The sequence below is a fragment of the Balaenoptera ricei genome, chromosome 2 (assembly GCF_028023285.1).
Source record: "Balaenoptera ricei isolate mBalRic1 chromosome 2, mBalRic1.hap2, whole genome shotgun sequence".
In the NCBI taxonomy this organism is placed as follows: domain Eukaryota; kingdom Metazoa; phylum Chordata; class Mammalia; order Artiodactyla; family Balaenopteridae; genus Balaenoptera; species Balaenoptera ricei.
In genome coordinates this window covers 63,070,233-63,094,856 of record NC_082640.1, presented here as the reverse complement: position 1 = coordinate 63,094,856, position 24,624 = coordinate 63,070,233, and the positions used below count along the sequence as shown (strand labels likewise).

The following is a 24,624-nucleotide window of genomic DNA, read 5'->3' as shown; positions in this document are numbered from 1 at the left end:
AGGTTATACAGGACAGAAACCACACAGGATGGGCAGGAAGCTGATCTCTCCCATGATTTCACAACTTCTGTTCAGCACAGGGGCATACTTCCGTTCTACAGACTGGGAGAGTAAGGCCCAGGGATGTGCCAAGAGGGAAAAAGCTGAAGCTCCATCTGCTTTGTGCTCAGGCCCAGTGAACTAAGGTACACCCGAGGTCCAGAATTAGAGAGTGGCTCAGCTGGGATTCAGCATCTCGCCCAAGAAGGCCCACCAACAAGGAGGGTGTCTGATCACTGGCTTTGGATAATGGGAGCCCAGGAATCCTGGGGAGAGGCTGGAGTGGACAGGAGTCAGGGGCTTATTCAAGCCCAAACAAGAAGCCAGTAAGGTGAGACCAAGGATGCTGGGTCCAAAGCAAAGAGAAATGGCCAGAGTGGTGCTGACACTTCAGCCCTGTTATGGCTGCCAGGGCCCCACTCACCGGGCCTGAGTCCCCAGAGGCCCCCTCCTACTCCCTTCTTCATTCCCTTCCTCAGAGGCAGGTCTGGGGCTTGGCTGGGAGCTCCAGGGACTGAGGGAGCACAGCAGCTGTGGGACAGGCCACATAGCTAAAACCCGGCGGGCCATAGGGCCCCGCGGAGGAGGCCCCAGCAGGCGGACCAGGCTGCCCGAAACCTCCCTACGCTCCCAGCCTGTTGCTTATTCATTCAGAGTGGGAAAGCGCCAGCCCAGCGGCCAGCCAGTGCCGGGCTGGCCATGTAAGGCCCCCAGGCGGTCCTGCCTGCCCGGTGCCCTGCAGAGAGCCTCGTGCAGCCCTGGGCACCGCCCCTGCCCTGCCCTGACCCCTTGGCCTCGAAATGCTGTCATCGGAGGAGCCGTCCCGCTCGGGACAAGGCCAGGATGGACAAAGCTAGAGCTGGGGCAGGCAAGGAGCCGTCCTGTCCTCGAGCCCGTGGGAAGAGAAGCACGCACAGGGAGCCACTCCTGAGAGCCTCTCAGTCCACCAGGCCTCTGCAGAGGGGCCACCATGGCTCTGGCCCCAGCCGGTTGGCAGCTGGGGGCCCTGGTGTGGGGCGCCTGCGTCTGCGTCCTGGTGCACGGGCAGCAGGCGCATCCAGGGCAGGGCTCGGACCAGGGACGCTGGCGGCAGCTGATCCAGTGGGAGAACAACGGGCAGGTGTACAGCCTGCTCAACTCGGGCTCAGAGTACGTGCCTGCTGGGACTCAACCCTCCGAGGGTAACTCCCGGGTGCTGCTGGCGGGCGCCCCCCAGGCCCCGCATCGGCGCAGCCACGGGGGCCTCCGGCGTCGGCAGGCCCCGTCGCTGCCCCTGCCCGGGCGCATCGGCTCGGACACCGTGCGCGGCCAAGCGCGGCACCCATTCGGCTTCGGCCAGGTGCCCGACAACTGGCGCGAGGTGGCCGTCGGGGACAGCACGGCCATGGCCCGGGCCCGCACCTCCGTCTCCCAGCAACGGCACGGGGGCTCCGCCTCCTCGGTCTCGGCCTCGGCCTTCGCCACCACCTACCGCCAGCCGTCCTCCTTTCCGCAGCAGTTCCCCTATCCGCAGGCGCCCTTCGTCAGCCAGTACGAGACGTACGACCCCGCGTCGCGGACCTACGACCAGGGCTACGTGTACTACCGCGGCGTGGGCGGCGGTCTGGGCGCAGGGACGGCGGCCGTGGCCTCGGCGGGGGTCATCTACCCCTTCCAGCCCCGGGCGCGCTACGAGGAGTACGGCGGCGGCGAGGAGCAGCCCGAGTACCCGCCGCAGGGCTTCTATCCGGCCCCGGAGAGGCCGTACGCGCCGCAGCCGCAGCCAGCCGACGGCCTGGACCGCCGCTACTCGCACAGCCTGTACAACGAGGGCACCGCGGGCCTCGAGCAGGCCGGCACCGCGGGCCTCGAGCAGGCCTACCCCGACCCGGGCCCCGACGCCGCGCAGCCCAACGGTGGCGCCTACGGCGGCGACCCCCGCTTCGGCTGGTACCCGCCCTACGGCAACATGCCACCCGAGGCCTACAGCCCGCCGCGAGCCGTGGAGCCGCAGCCCCCCTTCCGCGTGCTGGAGCCTCCCTACCTGCCGGTGCGCAGCTCCGACGCGCCCCCGCCGGCTTCGGAGCGCAATGGAGCTCAGCAGGGCCGCCTGAGTGTGGGCAGCGTGTACCGGCCCAGCCAAAACGGTAGAGGTGAGTACGACCCGTCCCGACGCCCAGGCCCTCCTTCATCCTTTACCGAAGGCCTCCCCCAGCTGCTAAGTAAGGACCCCCACCCTCCTCCCCATCGGCAGCCCCAATGCTTCCCACCTCCCGGCCTTCGCCCTGTCCACACATCATCATCGGTGCCACGATTTGGCTAGGCAGGCTGGGGCTCTGACTTGGGGGGTAGGGGGTGGAGGGACTGCACAGGCTTTGGAAAGAGACACCTTCCAGACCTGGCTTGGGTCATCTGAGGACAAAGTAAAGGAGCCCCTCTCCCCTCCTCTCCCTCATTCCCATCAGGGCACGTCCTCCACTCTTGGAGGTGCCCCTCTGCCAGCCTCACAGGATGAAGCAGGGAGCATCAGGGTCAGAAAGGCCTTAGGGGACGCCTCTGGAGGTGTGGCAAGTTCCCGGTCACTGGCCATGTGTGAGCTTGGCCTGAATGAACAGGAGGTTAGAAGAGAGATTCTGGGCTGACAGGAGTGCAGACTAGACAACCCAGAGTTCCTTCAGGGGCACACTGCAAGGCCCAGACTAGAGAGGCGAGTGGGGCACCGGCCTGGGCACCAAGAAACTTACTAATCGAGATAAGTAATATTTTAATGCATTTTAAAATCAAAAATAATGCAAAAAAATGAACAAAATATCAAAATTTTAAATAGAATCAGTTATGGTGCCATGCCAAACTGTATTCAAGCATGAGGCAAACTGAAAAATCAGCAATACTGATCATCTTTATTTGAAATTTTGATGTTTTGTTCATCACAGATTTTTTTTTTGCGTTAATTTTGATTTTTAAAAATATTGCCTGAAATGTTACTTCTCTTAGCTACTGAGTTTTTAGGCGCCCTCTTAAATTTTGCACCCCAGGCCAGGGCCTCAGTCACTTCACTCAGTTCACCCTAGTCCTGGCCCTGGGGGAGAGTCCCAGGAGGCAGCTGTGGACAGGGGTGCAGGGGGTGTTGAAGATATGACCTAGTCTTGGGAAAGCCCAAGCCATCTACACACGAGGACTCAGTGGAAGGGGCAGACTTCCTTCTTCAGATGAGCGACTCCACATATGCTGATAGCAGGCGGGCTACCTTGGCAAGGGCCCACTAGTGATCTGGCCAGGGCTGAACAGCCATTGGTCCTGCTGTCCTAGAATTCCCCTTCCTGTTTCTGTCTCTGCAAGTCCAAAGTCAGCTTTGGTCAAGGTTTTCCATTCAGTCCCCAATGCATATGCGTTCCACCCCAGCCTTGCCTCTTTCAGGCTGCAATTAATACCCTGATTCTTTACTCCTGACTCTCTGCTCCACAACGACGTTTCTGTGCCAGGCGCACCAGGTGAGGGCTGAGCACTGCAGGGCTCAGGGGCACAGGTAGTGCACCCCCAGCCTTTGCTCCTCTGCCTCTGTCCGCACGGGGACGCTTCCTTGTCTCCAGCCATACTGACCTTGGGTGAGAGAGGCCGCCGCTGGGGTGCAGGGGTGGGGACTCCCGTCTCTCTAGGGGCTGCTGGAGCCCAAGGCTAGGGGAGAGGAGTGTCCACACTGGCAGTACTCACTCCCTCACATTCAAGGCGTAGCACTCAATTTGGGTGCTGAATCCCACTTTGAGAACCTGCAGGAGCTCAGGACAGGAGCTAGATGGAAGGCCCTTCTGTGATGTGATGAAGGATGCATCCTCCTGCCACTGTGGCCTCACCCACATCTGATCCTCACCAGGGCTTGCAGCATCCCTGCAGCAGGGTGCGTTACAGCTCTGCATCAACTGCTCCCAGAGCTCCGTGGAGGAGAGCATGTTTTACCTATAGGCTAAACTTCTGTGGTGGCTTTTCTTAGAATGCAAGACCGCAGAGTGGGGCTCAGCCAGAAGGGCTCCACCTCTGGGCAGAGGAGAAAACCGAGGCCTCAAATAGCACTGCTGGCAGAGCCAGGCCTGGGACTTGACATCTATGCCCCAAGCCAGTGGGTTTTCTAAGGTCCTTCTTTAGCCTCTCAGTTCTTAAGGTTCAGAGGGGGACTGGCCAGAGCAAGGCTATGTTTGGAGCGGGGGGTGCTTGGTGCTTAGCAGGGCCTCTGGCCATTGCCCCTGAGCCCCAGTGTTCAACTGGGATTAAAGACATTTCTCCCCAGAACGCAGTATACTAGATGCCAAGCTGAATCCAGGCCCTGCCCTGAGGAAGGAATAGAAAAGGGGGCACCTCAGTGCTGTGATTGGGCAGGCACTGGGGGGATGGGTTAGGGGACCCAGGGGAGGGGCCTCCCCAGTCGGGGGCGCTAGGAACTCAGGGAGGACTTCCGAGAGGAGGAGGTGCCCAAGCATTGCCGCAAGCTGTCAGCACCCTCCAAGTGCCCCTTCCCTAGTCATGGGTGGGGGGGGAAGGTTTGTGTGGGGTGGTGCAGGCTAAATCGGGGCTCACAGAGAGGCCAGAGAGGGAGCAGACCTTCTCCCCCATCACTTGTTCCCCTTCCCACCCTGCTAGGCTGGGACCATGGAAAATCCCGGTTTGGGGAAGGCCAAGCCTTGTGCTTGAGATCAGACCCCCAGGCCTGGTGTGGGAGTCCAGAGCGGATTCTCCGAGACTGACCTCATTCCTCCTGGCCGCACACCCAAGGGTCTGAGGCTGGGCGCTGGCAGCCCGCGCGCGTGTGGGCGTGGACGTGGACATTGTCCTCACAACACCAAACACATGTGCGCACCACCCACGTCCTCCACGTTTGGGCAGTTTCCAAGCGCCTGTCCAGAGCCTGGTTTCTTCCTTGGGTGCCTGCACCCCCTTCCCTCCCACCCTGGGAAGGGGGGCTGCCCAAGGCCTCCTGCAGTACCGTTGTCTCTGAAACGTGTAACGGGAGGGAAGGCGAGGAAACAGAGGCCCAGGTCACATACCTGGTCCGCCTGTCACAGCAGATCCGTGCAGAGGCCTGGAGGGTGGCTGCCTGCTTCCCAGCCCCCTGCGCTGTGCCCCTCCCTCTCCCAAGCCGGGCCCTCTTCTCCTAGCCTCCTTGTCCCTGTTCCTGCCTCCTCACAGCCTCAGCTTCTCTGAGCTGGTGGTATCGGTGCAGACTAAGATGACTTCTGGCCCTAGAAGACCACAGCTTTTCTCTCAGGGCCTCCCCCTTACACCCTCAGCCTGATTCACTGCCTCCGGCCACCCTATGAAAGTAACGTGGAGCAGCCGCCCTGGCTGTCCTCCCGGGGCATCTCTGATGGCTATGCCCACCTTGCCTGGCGTGGGTCCTCCTTCCCTGTCCTCACACAACCAATCAGAGCGGTGACTGCCTCCTCCCTGGTCCCTTCCAGTCCGTCCTACGCGTGGGGCAGATACACCCTTGCATTGCTGACCATATTACTCTCCTGCTCGAGAAGGCTCTGTGGCTCCCAAGGCCTTCAGGACAAAATCTCAGTGCCTTAGCCTTTTGCACCAGAACCTGAGGCACCTCCTTCCTCTCCTCTCCTCCTTCTCCCTCTCTCAGGCCTCCACAGCCCCCACGAGGATCGTGCTGCTCCTAGGCCTAGGTGTTTCATGTCCCTGCACTCACACAGGGGTGTTTCTAGGGTATGTCCCTCTCCATCCAGCCTCCTGCACCCAAGAGGCCAGACGGGGCCCCTTAGTCCCTGAGAGCAGCCCTGGCTCCCTGCTGCACCCCCTACTACCTGCCCCCCTGACTCAGGTTGTCCACCCACCTCCACAAGGCTTGGAGTAGATGCAGGGAAGGACAGAGCAGGCCTGGCCACCCAGAGCATCCAGAGTTAGAGCCCCCAGGCGAGGATGATGATGACAACTTCAGCCATTGCAGAGGAGCACTTGCTGAGCTTTGTGGCTTGAATGTGCAATTTCATTCACCCGCACAGCCTCCTAGAGAGGTGGGGATTATGGTCCTCTGGTACAGATGAGAAAACTGAGACCTGGGGAGGTCTCACAGCTGGATGCAGCCGAGCCAGAATTCAAACTGAGCCTGTCATCTCTGCATTGCACTGAGTTGACCCAGGAGGACCCTCACACCACCTGCAAGCCAGCTGCGGCAGGACTTGAGCCTGGACCTCAGTTCCCCCAGCCACCTCCAGAGGGGTAATTCTGTTAGCATACGTTGGACATTTTATACATCATCTCTTAATTCCCACAGCAACCCCACCAGCCAGATGCTATTATCCATCCTGTTTCATAGATAAGGTGACAGGCTCACTTGCTGATTGTCACACGACCTCTTAGTAGTGAAACCAGGATATGAGTCTGCATGACTCCCCATCCTGAGTTCTTAACCCCCATGCATTATTTTTTTTTCTAAATTTTCATGTATTAAGGCTTACCTTGCACATCCATTTGGTCATTCAGCAGATACTTGACTCCTACCATGTTCTGGGCACTGGTTGCGACAGAGTGAGATGAAACAGAGAGAGTGCACAGCTTTGAGCACCTCCCCAGTGAGGTGTTAGCGTGAAGCCTTGTCATTCCCACTCTAGACTCCAGAACATTTGTTTAACAAGCACATCTACGGCACCTGACACTGTTCTTGGAGCTTTACAATTAGCTTAATCCTCATAACAACCCTCGGTATTGTTATTACCCCCATTTTGCAGATGAGGAAACTGAGGCCCTCGGAGGTTAAGCCTAAGGTTGCATAACTGGTGACTGGTGGAGGCAGAATCACAGCTCAGCATCCCTCCTTCCTTCCCTGAAGTTGTCTCAAGTTGCTCCTTCAGAAAGAAATGGAGTCTTCAGGCTGAGGAAGTTGGGGTAAAGGGTCAGACAGCTGTGGAGATAGAGGGACCTGGATCCTCTTGTTACTCCCCTGTTTGGCAATGGAAGGTCACTAGTGTCGGAACAAACAAGTCGTGTCCGGGGCAGCCTCATCGCAGGCAGATTTCCTGTCTCCTCTCGTATCATTTAGTTGCAAGGCCACATCCTCTCTCCCCTGTTCTCAAACTGGACCATCCCTGCAAGAAGAGACAGCTCCCATTTTAAATAATCGTAATAGCAACTGATATTATTGAACCCTTAATATGCACCAGACACTATGCCAAGCATTTTATTTTTATTTCCTCGTTTAGGACCCCCAGCAAGCTTGTGAGGTAGATGATATTATACCCCCATTTTACAGAGGAGGCAACTGAGGCTAGAGAAGTTCAGTAACTCATCCAAGGTCTCAGAATTCATCAGCAGCCAAGCTCGGACCCAGGCTGACTCTCTCCCCCACTGAACCATCCCAGCCTTCCCTCTGCTTCTGCCCCTCAGGGAAGGGTATGTCTCCGCGTTCATTGTTTCTCTCAGGTCTAAACCCCCTAGGACACAAAAAGTTGGATTTTTTGCCTTGAGTTCACAGGCCCCACAGAGCCTTTTGGGATGGTGGCTGAGCAGGGTGGGGAGTCCTTCGGGACTTACAGGCACCAGGCTACTGCCGCACTTGGCCCGGGAATTCTGGCCTTTCGTCCTGGCCTTTCGTCTCCTCTCCTCCCTCTCTCCCCACCCCAGGGACCCCCATCTCAATCTCCTCTCACCTCCAAAGGGGCACTTCTCCCTAGTAGTCCCAGCCCAAGTCCACCCCACTGCTGTCCAAGCCAAGAGCACATGGAAAACTCCCCAGGGCAGTGGCTGGAATGGCAGGAGAGGAAGGGCGGGGGGAGAGGAGCGGGTGGTCCGCCCAGGCAGCCCACACCTGCTTCCAATTCTGTGCCCGGCATTCCTGCGGAGTAGCAAGCCGCTTGGGAGGAGGCTGGAAGGAGAGGCTGGGTCTCGTGCCTCCCCTGCCCTGACCTAACAGCCTCCTCACCACAGGCAGCTGGACCCAGAGGGCCTTTTTGTCTGGATCCAGGATTACAGGGCCGGGGCTGCACCTGGGTCCCTCTCCCCCTTACTGATGGACACCCAGAAACTGGGCATTTAGGTATCACCTGAAAATGGGAAGAGGGTGTCAGAACACCAGAGCAGGAAGGTACACGAATGCGGAAGTCGAGGCCTGAGAGGCCTTTGCCACCAAAGTCTCAGGAGACAACCCACCCTTCCTCCCCATTGTGGGCCAACTGGAACCATGGGTTTTCCAACCCCAAAGCTAATCCTTTTTCAGAAGAAAGGGCTTTTGGAGTCTGTCCCAGCCTCTGCCTGATAATGAAGGCTGTGCTCACACAGGCAGTGCCAACAGACCCTTTGTGGGGTGCCAGTATTTGTGCTTGTGCTCGCTGAGGGCGTACAGGTGCCAGGCCCTGAGCTGGGTACAGGGAATTCAGGGGCAGCCTGGACCCAACCCTGTTCTCACCGAGGTCTCAGCCCAGCAGCAAGAGACCAGGCAGGCAGGATGCCGCGGCCCAGACCCACTTCCATCTCACCCAACTCGCCAGCTCTCAGAATAAGCTGTGCACCAGAGACCTGGGCCAGCAGCTGGGCGGCAGGCAAAGGACAATCCCACCCTCCCCTTCCCCCAGGGGCTCTTGCCTGGCTGAGGAGAGCAGATATCATCTCATGAGGAAATTCAGCCATTCAACAAATATTCATGGAGTGCCTTACTTTGTGCTAATGCTGGTCTAGAGCTGGGTATTCATTAGTTTTAGAAAAGAGACAAAATCCTTGTCCTTGTGGATCTTGTATTTCCATGGGTAAACATAATAAGTAAATAATAAAAGGGGGTAAGTACTGTGGAAAAAATAGAGATAAGTCAGGGAGGTCTGGAGTGTTGGGAGAGGTTGCAAAGGTAGTCAGGGTGGGCCTCATGAAGGTGACGTTTGAGCAAAGACTTGAAGGAGGCAAATGAGTGATCCATGCAGCTATCTGCAGGTGGAGCATTCCAGACAGAAGAAACAGCCAGTGCAAAGGCCCCAAGGCAGGAATCCCCTGGGGCTTTCAAGTGTGTTCCAGTGTGGTTAGAGCAGCGTGGCATGGGTGTGGGTGCATTACGGGAGACAGATCAGAGAGGCAACTGGGTCCAGACCATGGAGAGCCTGTAGGCCACTGTGAGGACTTTGGCTTTTACTCTCCATGAATTGGGGAGCTCCTGCAGTGACATTTAAACAGGGTCTCTGACTGCTGTGCTGGGAATGGACAGTGGTGGGGGCAGGCAGGGGGAGTCTGAGAGGAGGCTGGTACAGAGATCCAGGTGGAGATATTGGTGGCCGGGCCAGGGGTAACAACGGAGGTGGTGGGCAGTCAGTTTTGGGATATATTTTGGAGATAGAGCTGATGGGATTTTCTGATGGATTGGATGTGGGGTGGAAGAGAAAGAGAGGGGTCAGGCATAACAGAAAGGGTTATGTCCTGTGCAGCTGAAAGGATGAAGTTGCCATAAGCTGAGATGGGAAGGCCATGGGCCGAGTGGGTTTTGTAAGAAAGATAAAAAGTTCAGGTCACTGTGAAGGGTCTGAGGGGCAGGGAGGGAACCCAGGAGACCGTACGATCCTCAGGGGCTTCTGGAGGTGGAGAGAGGGGCACTAAGCAGGGCCTGCAAAGGTGGGCAGGCAGGAAGGTAGGGGTTGTCTTCACACTGGGAAGAGTGTGAGTGAGTGAAGTGTGCAAGGAAGTGGCAGAAGGCTTGAACAGAGGGGAAGGGAGCTTACCTCCCCAAAGGTGAGCGGCAGCCTCCTTCCAGCTCAGCCCCGGCTACTTCCTGGGCAGTTTGCTCAATTGAACAAACACACATCCCCACCTCTGAGTCTGGTCCTGCCACTCAGAGGAGCAAGGCCATCGCTGCCCGTGAACTGCCTCTCCCAGCCTGGTGGGGGCAGCAGGCCCCTGCTGGAAGAGGGAAGAGGGAGGAGCACCGGGTGGTGGCAGAGGAGGGCCTACAGGCTTTATGACCATCCTGGCTCCTTTGCCTGGGCTGTATTGCCCTTCATGGTGGACCGCAGCAGATCCTGCAGCCACCTTGCCTGCCTGCTCGTCACTCAGGTGTGGCACTGCCAGGCTGATGCTGACAATTTAATGTCCTGATTATTAGATAATAATTTCTCAGGACCCAGAGCGCTGGCTCCCGCCCTGGAGGCCCTCCCAGCTCATCTTTATTCAGGCTATGTTCTGTGAGCTTTCCGCTTTCCCCACCTAGGGGCTCCTCTGGAGTCTGGCCGCTGGAGCCAAAATATCCCGCTCTGCGCATATTTCACAACCCACTGACCGGTTCCTGCTGGACATTGTTTATCCTCCAGCCCCAGGCTCAAGAGATTAGGGCTCTTTTGCATTCTGTTTTCCTTCATCTGCTTCTTGTGAGCAGGAGGCCTGGGGAGGAAAGATTTCAAAGGAGACGAGGTTTAAGGAACCCACAGAAAAAGGGAAGCCAAAAGGAAAACAGGTGAGGCGTGGGCAAAGCAGCAGGAATGTAACCTCAGACCCTCCACTCCGGGCAGCCGCCAGGAACTGCTGAGCAGAAGAGAACAGAATCCTCCTAAAGCAGGAAGGATTTAGGTCAGACGGTGGGAGAATTTCCTGGCAGCTCAAGTATCCTCTGCAGAGGTTGTGAGAGGTCTTGGGCTCTTGCCCAAGGCTGGGGAATGGACTGAATAGCTCCTGAAAATATTTTAATCTCCAAGTGTTTATGGAGCCATCAGAACTGCACTCAAGGGGCAGTTAGTCTAATCTCCCCATCGTCCACATGGGAGACTGAGCCTAAGAAAGGGAAGGGACCTGGACAGTAGGGCATTGGGCGAGATGGCAAAATTGCCTGCTGGAGTCTTTCCCACAGGAAGGCCCCGGCTGAGTCCTGCCAGGGAAGGGGAGGACAATCCTCGGCTTCCCACGGGCTGGCATGTGGGCCAGCTGGCAGCTCCAGGCCCAGCCTGGGTGAGGTGGGAGGACATCGGCCCTGCAAGAGGCCTTGTGAAGGGGCCCTGGATCCCCGACAGAGGAAGCTCCAGGGGCAGAGCAGGGATGCAGAGTGCTGGTGCTTATCCCTCAGCTCTGTGTCTTCACTGCCCTGGAGGGTCTGATGGGGCCCCCTCAAGGCTGAAGGGCTTCCTCCAGACCAGAGGCTGCCTGCAGAATGGCCTTGGGACCCGATTCACTCACATCCAGCCCCTCCCCAGCCAAATAGCCTGGCTTTGGTCATCCCAGGGGTCTTTGCTACCCTCTGACTCAGTGTCCCCCCAGTCCTGGTCCAGGCTCTCTGCAGCCTGAACCCCCGTGGTCAGCACATTGCTTCTGAGGAAGAGTTCTCACAGCGGGCCGGCCCCAGGCTCTAGGGCATGAGCAAGGTGGAGGACAGTCAGTCTGCATAAATGGAAGCAGTGAGGCCTAGAGAGGGGCCAGGCCCACCCAGGGCCACGCAGAAGGTCTGTGACAGCAGGGTAAGAAGTCTGACTCCTGCCTACCTCCTGGGCATGGAAGGCAGGATGCTGATGGTGACCAGGCCTCCCTGGGTAGCCTGAGCAAGACCATCCACCCAGCCTTTGAGTGGTCGGCCCCATCCGCAGGGGTCCATCCCTGGGAGACTGGCTAGATGGGCCAAGGAGGTTGCATACTGTGGAATCCTACTAGCAATGACAAGCAATGAACTTGACATATCTTAAAAGTTTACATTGGAAATCAAGAAACAGAATGAGACTATAAGACAATGTCATTTATATACTTCAAGGATACATACCCGCTTCCAACACACTGCAGATTTTACACAGAGACACAGATGTTCAAAGATACGTCTGAGGGTCAGGGTAAGGATAAAGGTTAAAAAAAAATTAATTACAAGAGGGGCCTTGCATAGACCAGTTTAGTTTGTTAGTTTGCTCTGAAATGAGAATTATGATCAATTCAGTTCTCTGCATTTATGAAAACAGGAGTCTGTGGGAAAACTTCCCACTGGAACCTACTTTATAATGTCTCCTGTGCCAGGTCCAAGGGCCGGATGACTCCGTATGTTCTGGATAAGAGATCCCAGCCCCCCAACACACAAAAGTATATCCCATGACTGATGGTTCTCCCTGCCTTTGAGTAAGCTTTATCCTCTCTCCAGGATCTTCCCTTAAAATGCACACTTCTTGGGATGGTGGGGAGGGGTGGGGAGCACAGGTCTGGTTGTAACCAGACTTCACCCAACATTGGCCACCCTGCCTGGAGGGCCTGGTTGTACCCCACAAGCCAGAGACAGCAAACTGGTACCCTACATCCACAAGCCCCGACTCAAGCCTTCCCTCATCCTCCTTCCAACATCACACAACCCACCCACACACCCAAGCCCCTATGGAGGGGCTGAAAGCCCAAGCCTGCGACTCAAGCCTTCCCTCATCCTCCTTCCAACATCACACAACCCACCCACACACCCAAGCCCCTATGGAGGGGCTGAAAGCCCAAGCCTGCAGGCCCGGCTGCTGATGGAATGCCTCCTGGGAGAGCAGTGGAGAAGGAGGCATTGTTCCTTCCTGGGAAAACATACCAGCTGAGGGAGGGGGTCTGCTGTTCCCAGGGACCTCTGCAGGGATCCTGAAGGGGGTGGGGGGCACCCAACCTGAACTCCCAAGGCTGCTCTCTTTTCCAGCAGCTTACCCCAGGGCAGTGAGGGTGTGACAGGGGTGGAGGGTGGGCCAGGGGGAGCTGGTTAGGGGAGTCACAGGATCCCTGTGATGGTCAGAGATGCAGAACAAAGAACATAAAATAATGATCAGGGTGATTCCATTTAAGTTCTGGAAAAGGCATAACATCTCAGGTGATTAAAAAAAAGATCAGTGGTTACCTGGGGAGGAGGGAGGGGGGATTTACTGGGAAGGGGCTGGAGGGAACTTCCAGGGATGATGGAAACAATCCATAGCTTGATTGTGGTGGTAGCTACACCATGTATATGTTTGTCAAAACTTACCAGACTGTATGCCTAAAATCTGTGCATTTGACTGTATGTAAATTATAACTAAAAGAAATCATTTTTATAAAAAGAATAACAAGTAGAGTCCTGGAAGGAGGTTGGGACCTAAGAGCTCCTCCTGGGGCTTCCCTGACTTGCTGTGTGATTGGGCAAATTCATTGCCCTCTCTGATCCTCCGTTCCCTCCAGCACCTCTGTGTGCCCTGGTGTCCTGAGGGAGACAGGGTGAGGAGCACGCTCATGGATGATTGGAACAGTATAGTATGAAGCCAGTAATCATTAAAGAAGCCTGCCTGACAGAGACTGACTGCCTAACGGTCAGTCAGCCCTGAAGCATGGTGGGTTGCCCCACTGAGGGGGTGAGTGGGGCCCAGGCCCTGCCCTCAGGGAGTGCATAGTCTGGAGGGGAGTAGACACAAGTAAATGCGATAGAATCTAGTTTTAGATCAATACAGATCTAGTAGTGAGACAGAAGTGTATACAGCTTGGAATGTCACTGCCAATCAGGGAGGACTTCCTGGAGCAGGAGGCACCTGCCTGAACCTGAGATTCCTCCACAGTAAAAGGAAGATGGTCATCTTTGGCTCAGTATAGGACCAGGATCAGGACTCAGTATGTGATCATAGCCGGGGTGCAGTCAGAGGCCAGGAGTGGTACCAGCCCTTGCTGGCCCTGAATACCCCTGGCCTCTTAGCTGGCTCTTCCAGCTTCCCTGGACTGCATAGCCAACTCATGAGATGGCCTAGAGAGGAAGGGTCGGGCCAGAAAAGCTTTGTAGAGCCATCTGTGCAGTGTTTATTGAAACTGGGCCTGGGGTGGGGGGTGGTAGGCCATCTGGTGCCAAATGCTGGGTCTCATGAAGCTTCAGGCCCAGCTGACCCACCACCACATGTTGCTGAGGGAAAGGCTTTTTGGTAATGGGAAAGGGGACCATTCCTGTCTTCTTCACCTCCCCCCTCCCCCACACACAAGCTTCTAGGGACCAGAGGGTGAGAAACAGCTTGATACGGAGGTGGCCCTTGCTTTCAAGGCCTGAGGATCCCTTGGGAAATGACTGCAGGCATTCCTGGGGGCTTGAGTAATGGGGCCTAGGCTGGCCAAGACAGCCCCCATCAGCCAGGAGCCACCTCATCCTCACCCACCCTTGTGTTCCAAGCTTCCTCTTCATTCCGAGTAGGTGAGATCACACCGGCTGCTCCTGCATGAGGCCGGGGCCCCAGGGCGAGCAGGGGTAGGGTCTGGGAACCCCAGGCATGTGTTTGCGAGGGGTGGCGTAGCAGACACCTCTGGGAAAGGCTTAGAAGCCAGAGTTCCCCTCCTCTGCCTCATCTTCTGGACCTATAAGCTGACAAGAGGGTTTTGGCAGCAAGAAGGGGCTAGAAGCCTGTCTGCATGACTCAAGCCCCTTCACTGTGCCTGCCCCCCAAGAACTGAGGGCTTGAAAGAAGCTAAGAGGAACTTACAGCTTCATTTTATCATTTATCTGCCAGAATCCCTGCAGCCTGAGAGGGGAGGGTACATGGAGGTCCAGGCCCATTCCCGTTTAAGCCGGTGGCTGAGCTGAGATGGAGCCCAGGGCTCTGGAGTCCCCCTGCCCACCTCCCACCCCACCACGTGCCCCGCCCCTTCCACACACCCAACGTCAAGAGCTTTCCTTCTTTATTCCATGTGGATAGGGTCTGGACACCTGAGTTCGGTTTCTGCTTATTCCTAATCATTCTCACTGGGACTAAGTTATGTACGGGGACGGGGTCAGGGTGGGAGGCAGAATGGACAGACCCCTGGCTCTAGCATAACCTGGGGAACGAGTGATCCAGGGGCTGGAGCAGACTCCAGACTTCCCCTGGGCACTGGGCTCTAGGCCCTGCGGGGCAGGGAGCCAGGCCCTCCTCAGATTGGAGGCCTGAGGCTGCAGACAGGGGAAGGTGTGGTCAGGTCTGGGGGCCAATGACAGGATGAAAAGAATCCTGAGAAGGGCGGGCTGGGCGCCCAGGCTGAGAATCCTGCCGGGTCAGCAGCCTGCTCTGGGGACATGTTTTCCTGTGAGCCCCTCCCTTCCTCATCACCCCCACTTCTGCCAACCACCGTTCACCTGGCTCTGCCCAGGAGCCTTCTGGGACCCACTTGGGGTCAGAAGGCCAGGGTTCTCTCTTGGCGGTTCACAAAGAATGCCAGCTTCAGGGGTGAGAGGAGCAGAGGGTGTCTGGGGTCTGGTGACCAGAGGCCTGGGAAATAAGGACACCAAGGGGAGTGTCTCTGTCAGGAAATTACTTGGTTCACTCAGTCCTCCCTCCAGGCCCTTGTTCATGCTACTCCCCCTGCCGAGAATACCCTTTTGTCTTCTCCCACCCCCCCAAATTCTGCCCAGTCTCCCAGATCTGGCTCATGTCCCAGGAGACTCAGCGGTCCCAACAGCATGGAATTCCAGAGGTGAGCCCCTGCTCCCTGACCTCCCTGACCCCACACCTGAGCCTAGGGAGAATGGTTCAGATCACACACCTTGCTCACATTGGGAGGCTTCCAGGAGGAAGTGACAGCCTGTGTAGAGGAAGGAGAACAGCACAGGGCGTTTGGGGTTGGGGAGGTCTCTGGGCTTTAAACCTGACCAGCCTGACCCTCCTCAATGCCAACTATTACTCCCTCCTCCCTCTCTCCCTCTCCCCACTCCAGGTCTCCCTGACTTGGTCCCGGACCCCAACTACGTGCAAGCGTCCACTTACGTCCAGAGAGCCCACCTGTACTCCCTGCGCTGTGCTGCAGAGGAGAAGTGTCTGGCCAGGTAAGGAGATGAGGATGAAGCGTGGACAGTCCCCAGGAGTCACCCAGAACCTGTGTTCATGGCGGCCAGGCTGTCTGCAGGCTGCACGACCCTGGCCTCTTCATCGGTGGGCCTTGCCTGCCCCAAGGCAGCCAGGAGGGGAAGGGAATGAGAGTGATCCAGCATTTCTGTAAACATCACTATATGAGGAACTTAATGGCATTTAATCTTCACACCAGCCCCAAAGGTCTGTGTTGCCCTGTCAGTAACTGAGGAGCAGTGAGAGGAACTAAAACCTTCAGATCTGAGGTGTCTCATGAGAAGGTTCCTCGTGGGGAGCCCAGGGAAGTCTTATAGACGCCTTCAGGATAGAGGGCAGGATTATGCAGCCATCTCCACAGAGGACAGGTGTGGGTTGTCCAGCAGGGGCTGTGGGCATGGGTGACAATGAGGCCTCAGTCATGTGTTGCACTAGAGAGAAGGGAAGGACACCAGTTTACTTGAACCTGGGAGGTGAGCACAGCCAACTCTCCATTATTCCTGGTTATTCTGCCTCTTGCAGAGCTTGCTTCTGAATTTATTGACAGCGAATGTTCTGTTCAAATATGTATGCTTTGGGGACATCTCCCTGTGCTTAAAGAACTCATTAAAGATTATATTGACCTACTTCTTTTGTTGACATCTGTGTATGTTGAAAGCTCCTATATTTCTTAATTATTTGCTTTTTTTAAACATTTGAACTCTATTTACTTTCACTTTTGAGTATCTGGGAAGCCCTTTAGAATCTCAACATTTTCTCACTAATGAAACCTCTGTTCACTGCCACTCAGAATAGCTGACCACAAATTGTTATCCATCTGTAACAAGATAAGGAGCTTGCACTGGAATGTAACTCAACTCACTGCTTCCTTCGTCGAGAAAGTCTTGCTTCAAAAAAAGAAGTAGCAGCTGAACTAGACATTGTGATTCGTGATGTAGTTGTTTTACATGCTGGTGCAAGTTCCTTATCTCACAACAGACTGGCAACAGACAGTGTGCAAACTGGCACCAGTCCAGGGACCACACGTGAGTTCCACTCAGTCGGCCTGCCCACTCAGGTCTCGTCCCTGGGAAGAGAGCATAATGTACTGCTCCTGCTACAGTTCCTCCAGTGGGGAGGAACTCAGCCTCCACGGCCGTCCATTGAGGCTGAGTTTTGAGGAGTTTGAGTCAAAACCAAACTGTTATTCCGTCTTCATGGAATACCCCGTGTGCCCACACCCGAGCTCCCAGATGGGCTGGGGCGGAGGCACTGGGGCTCCATCCCAGGGCTATCCTGGTCTAGCTGGAGAAAGTGGCCTCTTACCCAGAACCAAGTGACAGGGAGTGGAAGGAGAGCTAGAAGGAGCGGTTGGCAGGCTGGAACTGTGGGCGGCCAGAGGAGGGAGAGGTTGGCAAGGGCTGAGGCATCAGCGGAGGTAGGGTGTGGGATACAGACCTAGAAAATGCAGCAGAACTGAAGCCCTGGAGCAGCAGGGCCCTCGGAGATTATCGAAAGTGTGGGCTGCAGACCGGTGCCAGTTCACAGACAGCAGGCAGAACTCAGATGAGGGAAGGGACTTGCTCCAAGTCTCACCACGAGTTTGTGGCCAAGCTGGGCCTAGAACCCAGACCCTAATGGTTTCCCACGGTGTGCTGAGCCCAACAGAGGGGTAGGACTTAACTGAACAGAGGGAAGGAGGATGTTTTGTTCCAACACAGACAAAGACAGATTCCAAGCCTCCCTCAGACAAGGCCAAGGGCCTTACGTCCTGGCAGACAGGAGCCTACACCGCCTGTTGTCCAGACATCCTCGCAGAGAGAGCTAATCCCCATGACTGGCCACCTCCTGCCTCTAGCCTTAGGGCCCAGACCTTAATGATTGCCAGGGAAGTGCCCCTGAGTCTGGCCAAGGCAGCTGTCCACAGTCAGCTGAAGAGGAAGGAGCCTTCAGCTAGCCCTCGTTCCTACCTATGGGATGTGTGATGTGTGTCCCCTCACTGCTGCCCCTCAGTTTTCTCTCTTTTCCCTTCTCTCCTCACAAGGCCCATCTCAGTTGGCAATTGGGGGTCAGCAAGTAAATTGTGAACAGGCAGTCTACACCAGACCAGTGCTTCCTGAGCAAAAAAGGGCAGGTCGCTGGCCCTGAAGCCACACAATCAGGGAGAGGTGGCCTACTCACACTGACCCAGCTCAGGATGTGTATGGTATCAGGGTGTGTTGTAGGCAGCACTGTTAGATCTCACAGGCAGTCACGATTCCTCTGAGTGGGGCAATCAAGGCAGACTTCCTGGAGGAGAGGACCCGAGTTGGGTCTAGGAGGCTGGGCGAGTTCTGGGTCAAGTGAACGGCACAGGCAAAAGTACAGATTAGTGAAAGAGTTAAGTCTGTTTAGGAAACAGTGTTTGAAGCTGGAACCCAGGTGTAGGGGGAGGGAGAAGGTCAGAATCTCCTGGATAGGGCTATTTTATAAAAGCCCTCCAAAGATTTTGACTGCCCCCACCCTCAGGGGCTGTCCCCAGCTGAGAGTCACCTGCAGGCATCAGGGACCCTCAGAGGGTCATTAGCAGGCCAAATGCTGCTTTAGAAAGGCTCCTTTGGCAGCTGCCAGCCACATGGCAGAGGCCAGAAAGGAGGGGATGGCCCGCAGAGAGGAGCAGAGGCCTGAGCCTTGGCTGCAGGGCAGGGGTCAGATGTGAGAATCTTCAGGAACAAGCCGACCTACGCTGGGTGTTTGCGTCTGGTACCCAAGCCCACTCTGGTCTCCCTGCCTGTCCCCACAGCACAGCCTACGCCCCTGAGGCCACCGACTACGACGTGCGGGTGCTGCTGCGTTTCCCCCAGCGCGTGAAGAACCAGGGCACCGCAGACTTCCTTCCGAACCGGCCGCGGCACACCTGGGAGTGGCACAGCTGCCACCAGTGAGTGGGCTGCCTGGCCCGCCCCCTCTTCTGGGCCAGGGCCCTGGGCCTGAGTGCCCCTCCCCAGGAGCACTCCGGAGGGGCAGTGCTGGTGGGAGGGCCCCGTGAGCTGTTTTCTGCCAAGGATCCATCACTGGGGCAAGGATTTCTCAGAGAAGCCTTAGCAAAAGCCGCAATGGAAGATGGGACACAGAAGGATCGGTCTTGATAGGGGACGGAAGTATCTAGAATACAGGGCATCACCCAAGGGAGGCCAGTACAGGTGGGAGCCCAAGAGGAAGTGAGGGGTCCTGAGGAGGTGCCCTCCTAGGGTGACTGGCTCGGTGAGGACACCAGAGACGCTGCCTGTGGGACACAGCCACCAAGGAGCCCCAGGAGCCCTCAGGAGGCGGTGTCACAGCAGGGTCACCTGGGCCCATCTCAGGAGGGGAACAGGCTGGGAAGCCAGGGGTGACTAGGCCCTCTTGTCCCTCTTCTTCTCCTGCCCCCAGGCACTACCACAGCATGGACGAGTTCAGCCACTACGACCTGCTGGATGCAGTCACAGGCAAGAAGGTAGCCGAGGGCCACAAGGCCAGCTTCTGCCTGGAGGACAGCACCTGCGACTTCGGCAACCTCAAGCGCTACGCGTGCACCTCTCACACGCAGGTTGGGCTGGAGAGGCAGGGCAGGGGCTCTGAAGGATGGGGGGAAGCCCGCCAGGGATGGGGAGGCTGAGCCGAGCTAAAGACGGGCTAGTGCCAAGGCTCCTGGCCGCTCAGCTCAGAGAGTGCAGGTCTTCTTGCCAGTCCTGAAGCCACCAGAGAGCCCCTCGGGGGCTACCCTCCACCTCCATTCCCAGGGGTGTCTGCTCATGGAAGGAGAGGAACATTTCAGCGAATTCTGGATGGCATGATATTCCATTTGCCTAGCTGTCCACCCGAATCCACCTTTCTGTGCAAACATCCAGAGAGTGTCCATCTATCCTGCCTGTCTGTCTCTCTATCCATTCCTCCATCCATCTCTCCCAGGCATCCCACCTTCATCTCATCCCTCCATCTGACTATTATATCCATCATCTGTCTGGTCCATCCACCCAGTGGGCTTAGGATGGGGCAGACCTACTCTGAGCAGCTACCCCGGGCCAGGGTCAGGACGAATCACAGAGGAAGGAGGGCCCCAGGCTGCTGAAGTGGGCATGGGGTGGCTCTGAGGAGTGCACAGCACCCCAACCTCTCTTCCTGTCCCTTTTCCTAGGGCCTGAGCCCAGGCTGCTATGACACGTACAATGCAGACATCGACTGCCAGTGGATTGACATAACCGATGTGCAGCCCGGGAACTACATCCTCAAGGTGGGGCCCCTGGTTGGAGGCACTGCTCCAACCTGATGTTCACGCTCGCTCGGTGTCCCCGCCTCTGACATAAGCGTCACCCTCTGGGCATATCAGCTGATGATGTCCCTGAGGCCTGCACTTCCCACCTGAAGGTTTTAGCCTCAGGCAGACACAGCCTCTTCCCATAAAAACACCGAGGAACCTTCGGCCCAAGTGTGGTGATCCTAGAGGAGGTGGTGACTCTGTCTTCCCTAAGTGGCAGAGGACTTGGAGAGCCATGGGGTCCATTCCCCTGTCTGTGGGCAGGGCAGGCTCTGTGCCATCTGGGAGAGGACACTGCCCTCCCTGAGAGAGACCCTCAGCTCCTCATAGGACGCCTGCAAAGCCAAGGGCACTTGTGACCAATAGTTCCTTCTGGCCTGAACCCCTCCTCCATGTACACTCACTCCAGTGCCCCGTCCCTTGCGGAGACAAGTAGAAGAGCACGTTAAGGACACACAGCCCAACATGGAACATACATGCAGGCTGAGCGCGGACCGGGTCATCATGACCTCACCGGGGGAAGACGAATCTTAGCCTCCTCTTTGCAGGTGCAAAGCGAGGGTAGGGCTCACTCTGCGAGGCCCCCTGGGCCCACTGCTCTATGCTGGAGTAAAGGAAGAGCAGAGAAGCTGGGCCTGGGAGGTGGCTTTAACCTGCATGAGGACAGGCTTCTGGGTGGCTGCATTCAGAACACGGCAACCTGGAAGCAGTTGGTTGCGCCCCATCCTGAGCACCTCTCAGTGGGCTCGGTGGGGCCTCTGCTCAGCCTCACACAAGGGCCAGGACTGTCAAGGTTATTCTTTTCCTTCCCTTATTCATCCACTCTCGACAAACTCGTGCAAAGGCCTTTCTGAGTTCTAGGTTCCGAGGATTCAAGACACATAAGTAATGCACATTTCCTGCCCCTAAGGAATGTAACTTAAATATAACATCATTTCCTCTCTTCTTAAATGCTCTGCAAATAAGGCTGGGTGTAGCCCACCCCAGCGAAGCCCTCCCCTATCAATCCAACATTTAAAGGATTTCCTTGTGTCCGGACAGTTCCTCTGCAGACAGGTTATGCTTGGGTCATCATCTCAATGAGTGTCAGGTGCCTTGGGCTCCAGGGCAGGAGATGCTACCTGGCATCAGACAGGCCTTCCACGGGTCACCTAGACAGGCATGCAAGGTGAAAGGGTGCAAGCCTCGGAGTCGGGGAGACCAGGCATGGGGTCCCTGCTCGGCCCCTCACTCACTGCTGGGTTCCCTCGGGCAGTGGCTCTGAATGCCCCATGCGGGGCCCCCTGGCCTGGGCTCTGACTCTGGGGAAACCTATCTTCCAAGAAGGATGATCCAGTGATGCTTCCTTTGACTATGAGCTGCCTCTCTCTTCATTCCTCTCTCTGTCTCTCTGCATCTTCCCCCATCTCTCCATCCGTGTGTCTCTGTCTCTGTGTCTCTTGGTCTCTCATGGTCTTTCTCCATCTCCCTGTCTCCCTCTCTCTGGCTCCTCTGTGTCTGCCTGTCTGCCTCTCCACCTTCCCTGGTGACCAAGTGAAGCACAGCCTCATGACCAGATCCCTTTTCCTTCTGTTTCTTTCCTTCTTCAGGTGCACGTGAACCCAAAGTACATTGTTTTGGAGTCTGACTTCACCAACAATGTGGTGAGATGCAACATCCACTATACAGGTCGCTATGTTTCTACAACAAACTGCAAAATTGTCCAGTAAGTGCTCTTCCCCCAACTCTCCGTACCCCAGCCCCTCTCCTACCTGAGGAGCAGGCAGGGCCACGTGAAACACGTAGGATACCTGCCCTGTGGGTCACCTTGATGGCCGCACACAGCTGCGGCCGGACCAGCCCACAGGCTGGGCAGGAGGAGCCTCGTCCGTGCCCACCCCAAGTGGAGCGCTCAGGCTGCGGGCATTGATCCAGGGCGTGGCTCCCGATCTCTCCTCAAGTGGAGACCAGCAGCAGGCAGCGGGGTTGGGTGGAGGTGCACGGGCTCTGCAATCCTAGTTCTGTGACCCCCTCACTCTGTGACATCGGGCAGTTCACCTCACCTCTCTGAACTACTTTTCTCTTCAACACTTCCCACGCAGACTTGTGAGGAGGATTTAAAGGCCTGACATCTGTGTGTGTTCCAGGACCCTTCACACCGGTGCTCAATGAATGGCAGCTATGTGATCATTAGTGTCCGTATCAGGTGGATTGAATTAAGCAGTCTCAGATTAGAACTGATGCTGGTTGGAATCACTTCTAAGCAGTCACCAGTCCCTGGGCCCAGATGTGGAGGCAGTTGATAAACTCTGTGGCCCGGGCCTTTGGCACATGGCTCCTCAGCTGTTGCTGCCCCGGACTGGCTGTCCTCAGCCTCTCTCCTGATTCCTCACATGAAGTACTTTGCAGAGGGACCCCCTGCTTACGAACTCATTAAAAACCCCATCCCACTCCATGTGAATTTTAAATGCTTGATCAGGTCAAAGCAACTCTTGTCCATTTAAAAAATAAAGAAAAAAAGAGGAGTCTCCTAGAGCTTTAGTCCATCAGCTGAGGAACAAATGGCAGGGACTCCAAGGCCCAGAGAACCATCTTTCCCCAAATATGTCTGCTTATTAATGGTTGATAGGTATGAGAGGTTTAGGCTATCACCAGGGTCAGGGCTCAGTGTGTGACCAGGATTAGGGCTCAGTGTGTGACCAGGATTAAGGCTCAGCATGCGACCAGGGTCAGGGCTCAGCGTGTGACCAGGCTCAGAGCTTGGTGTGTGAGGGCTCAGTGTGTGTTTAGAGGTAGCCCTTGCGCCCTTGGCTGCTACCACTAAGCTAATGTTCACAGCCCTCCACCACACCGTGAGAACAGTAGCCTCTGGTTCAATTCAGAGATTAGGTTCCTCATTCACAGAATTAGATCAGAATTATCCAGGTCACAGAGCGTGTTTGAAACAACTGACTCCCGCCCCATCCCTGGCAACTTAGCCCTTCGGCAGGCCTGGGTTTGCAGCACCTTCTCGCTCCTCAGGGCTTGTCTTGTTCAGCCATTAAAAATCCAGGAGTCACCTAAACGGTAGAGGCTTTCTGGAAAGCCATTCTAGGGAAGGAGAAGGAGGGCAGGGGGAAGGGAGGCAGGGGCATACATGGGCTGAGGGGTGCAAGGGAGGTGGGGAGCCTACATGCCCTCTTGTCCCCCCCTGCTGCTGGGAAAGGTACATCCAAATAGCCTCCCACTTCCCCAGGTGGCACCATGAGCTGGGCCCCTCAGCAGGGCGGACAGAGAAGTTGCCCTGCGCCCCCCTCCAGCTACCCAGGGGCCTGTGGGCACAGGGCATGCCGAGGCCCTTCCTCCCGAGCCCTTTACATAAGTGCTTGGGGAGGCTCAGGTCTCATTAGTGCGTCTCCTCGACCCTGACCACAGGCGGGCAGCTGGGCCAGCGCTCAGGAAGCCGGACGGAGCGTTTCCAGAAAGGCCACGGGACTGACGCCTGTGGGTTTCAATCATGTTTCTGAAGAGGAAAAAGGAGGCCTTTTTTTTTTTTTTTTTTTTTTCAGAAGTACTGAGTTAGAGAAAACAAGAAAGTATTTCCAGACAGTAGCAGCTCTGCTAATGACCTAGAAAAGAATCTGGAACTCAGGGCATGGGGAGGGGTGATGCCGAGACCGTGCCCTGCATGGGAGTCCATGAAACCCCTCTTTTTGGAGCCCCTTTTCCTGAGCCCAGATCACTGACGGAAATGGAGGCCCGTGCCTGCCCTCCCACTTGGGATCCAGGCTGTGGAAGGGAAGCGCTCAGCTGGGGAGGCAGTGGGCGCCTTGCTGACAGTTGAGCGAGGGGCCCACGCCTCAGCCTGCCTTTGACCTGCTCTCTCTCTTTCCTTAGATCCTGATCTCGGAGAGGGTGCGCAGATGGCCAACCTCCCCACCTCCCAAAGCAGGCCCTGCTCCCCAGGCAGCCTCCCGCCAGGACAGGCCCGGCCCGAGGGGCCCAGCCACCACCCACAGGCAGGGGCAGCTGGACGCTGGGAGCATCCTTCCCTGCCCGCCTCAGGGAGCGAACGTGGACCAAAACCACAGGGATTCCGGACGCCAGGCCCAGTTGTGTACTTAACTTTCCCCTACAGCGTGATTTTGTTGGTTGTTGGTTTTTATTTTTTATAGTTTGGCCATACCACAGAGCAAGATTGCCCAGGCCTGGGCTGAATAAAACAAGGTTTTTCTACTCTGTGGTTCTGCACGTAGCCTGCCGGCCGGGTTGCCCAAAGCTAGGTTGGGCTCAGAGGACATCCTTGGGCTTCGTCCTTCCCTAGCAGAATGTGGAAAGGGCAGCCACCACCGTCTGAGGACCACAGCTTGACCAAGAGGGCCTCAGACCCACTGTGGAAACCCCACAGGGTTTATCTCAGGGCCCAGCCTGCTGCGTGGGAAGAAGCCCACATCCTGCTGGGGGAGGGGCCCTGGGTATCTTACCCTCCACCACCACCCACCCTGCAGCCTCCCACTCCCACCCCCCTACTCACTCACACAGTCACCCACTCCACCTGCCACTTGCTCTCTTACTCTCATATTGAGCACCTACTGAATGCCAGGCCTGTGGCGGGACTGAGCACACCCAGGAGAGTCAGACACATTTCCTGCTCACAGTGGGGCGGGTGCACCCACCAGT

At 56.5% G+C, this 24,624-nt stretch overlaps 1 protein-coding gene across 1 annotated transcript; it reads left to right on the top strand.

Annotated features, from left to right (window-relative positions):
- Window positions 1-701: 701 nt before the first annotated feature.
- On the top strand, window positions 702-24,180 carry LOXL1 (lysyl oxidase like 1). Its single transcript, XM_059912792.1, has 7 exons — window positions 702-2,171; window positions 15,604-15,712; window positions 18,493-18,630; window positions 19,122-19,278; window positions 19,867-19,962; window positions 21,576-21,691; window positions 23,842-24,180. Exons 1-7 carry the CDS (start codon window positions 1,010-1,012, stop codon window positions 23,846-23,848), a joined length of 1,785 nt encoding a protein of 594 aa, XP_059768775.1. The 5' UTR covers window positions 702-1,009; the 3' UTR covers window positions 23,849-24,180.
- Window positions 24,181-24,624: the final 444 nt, after the last annotated feature.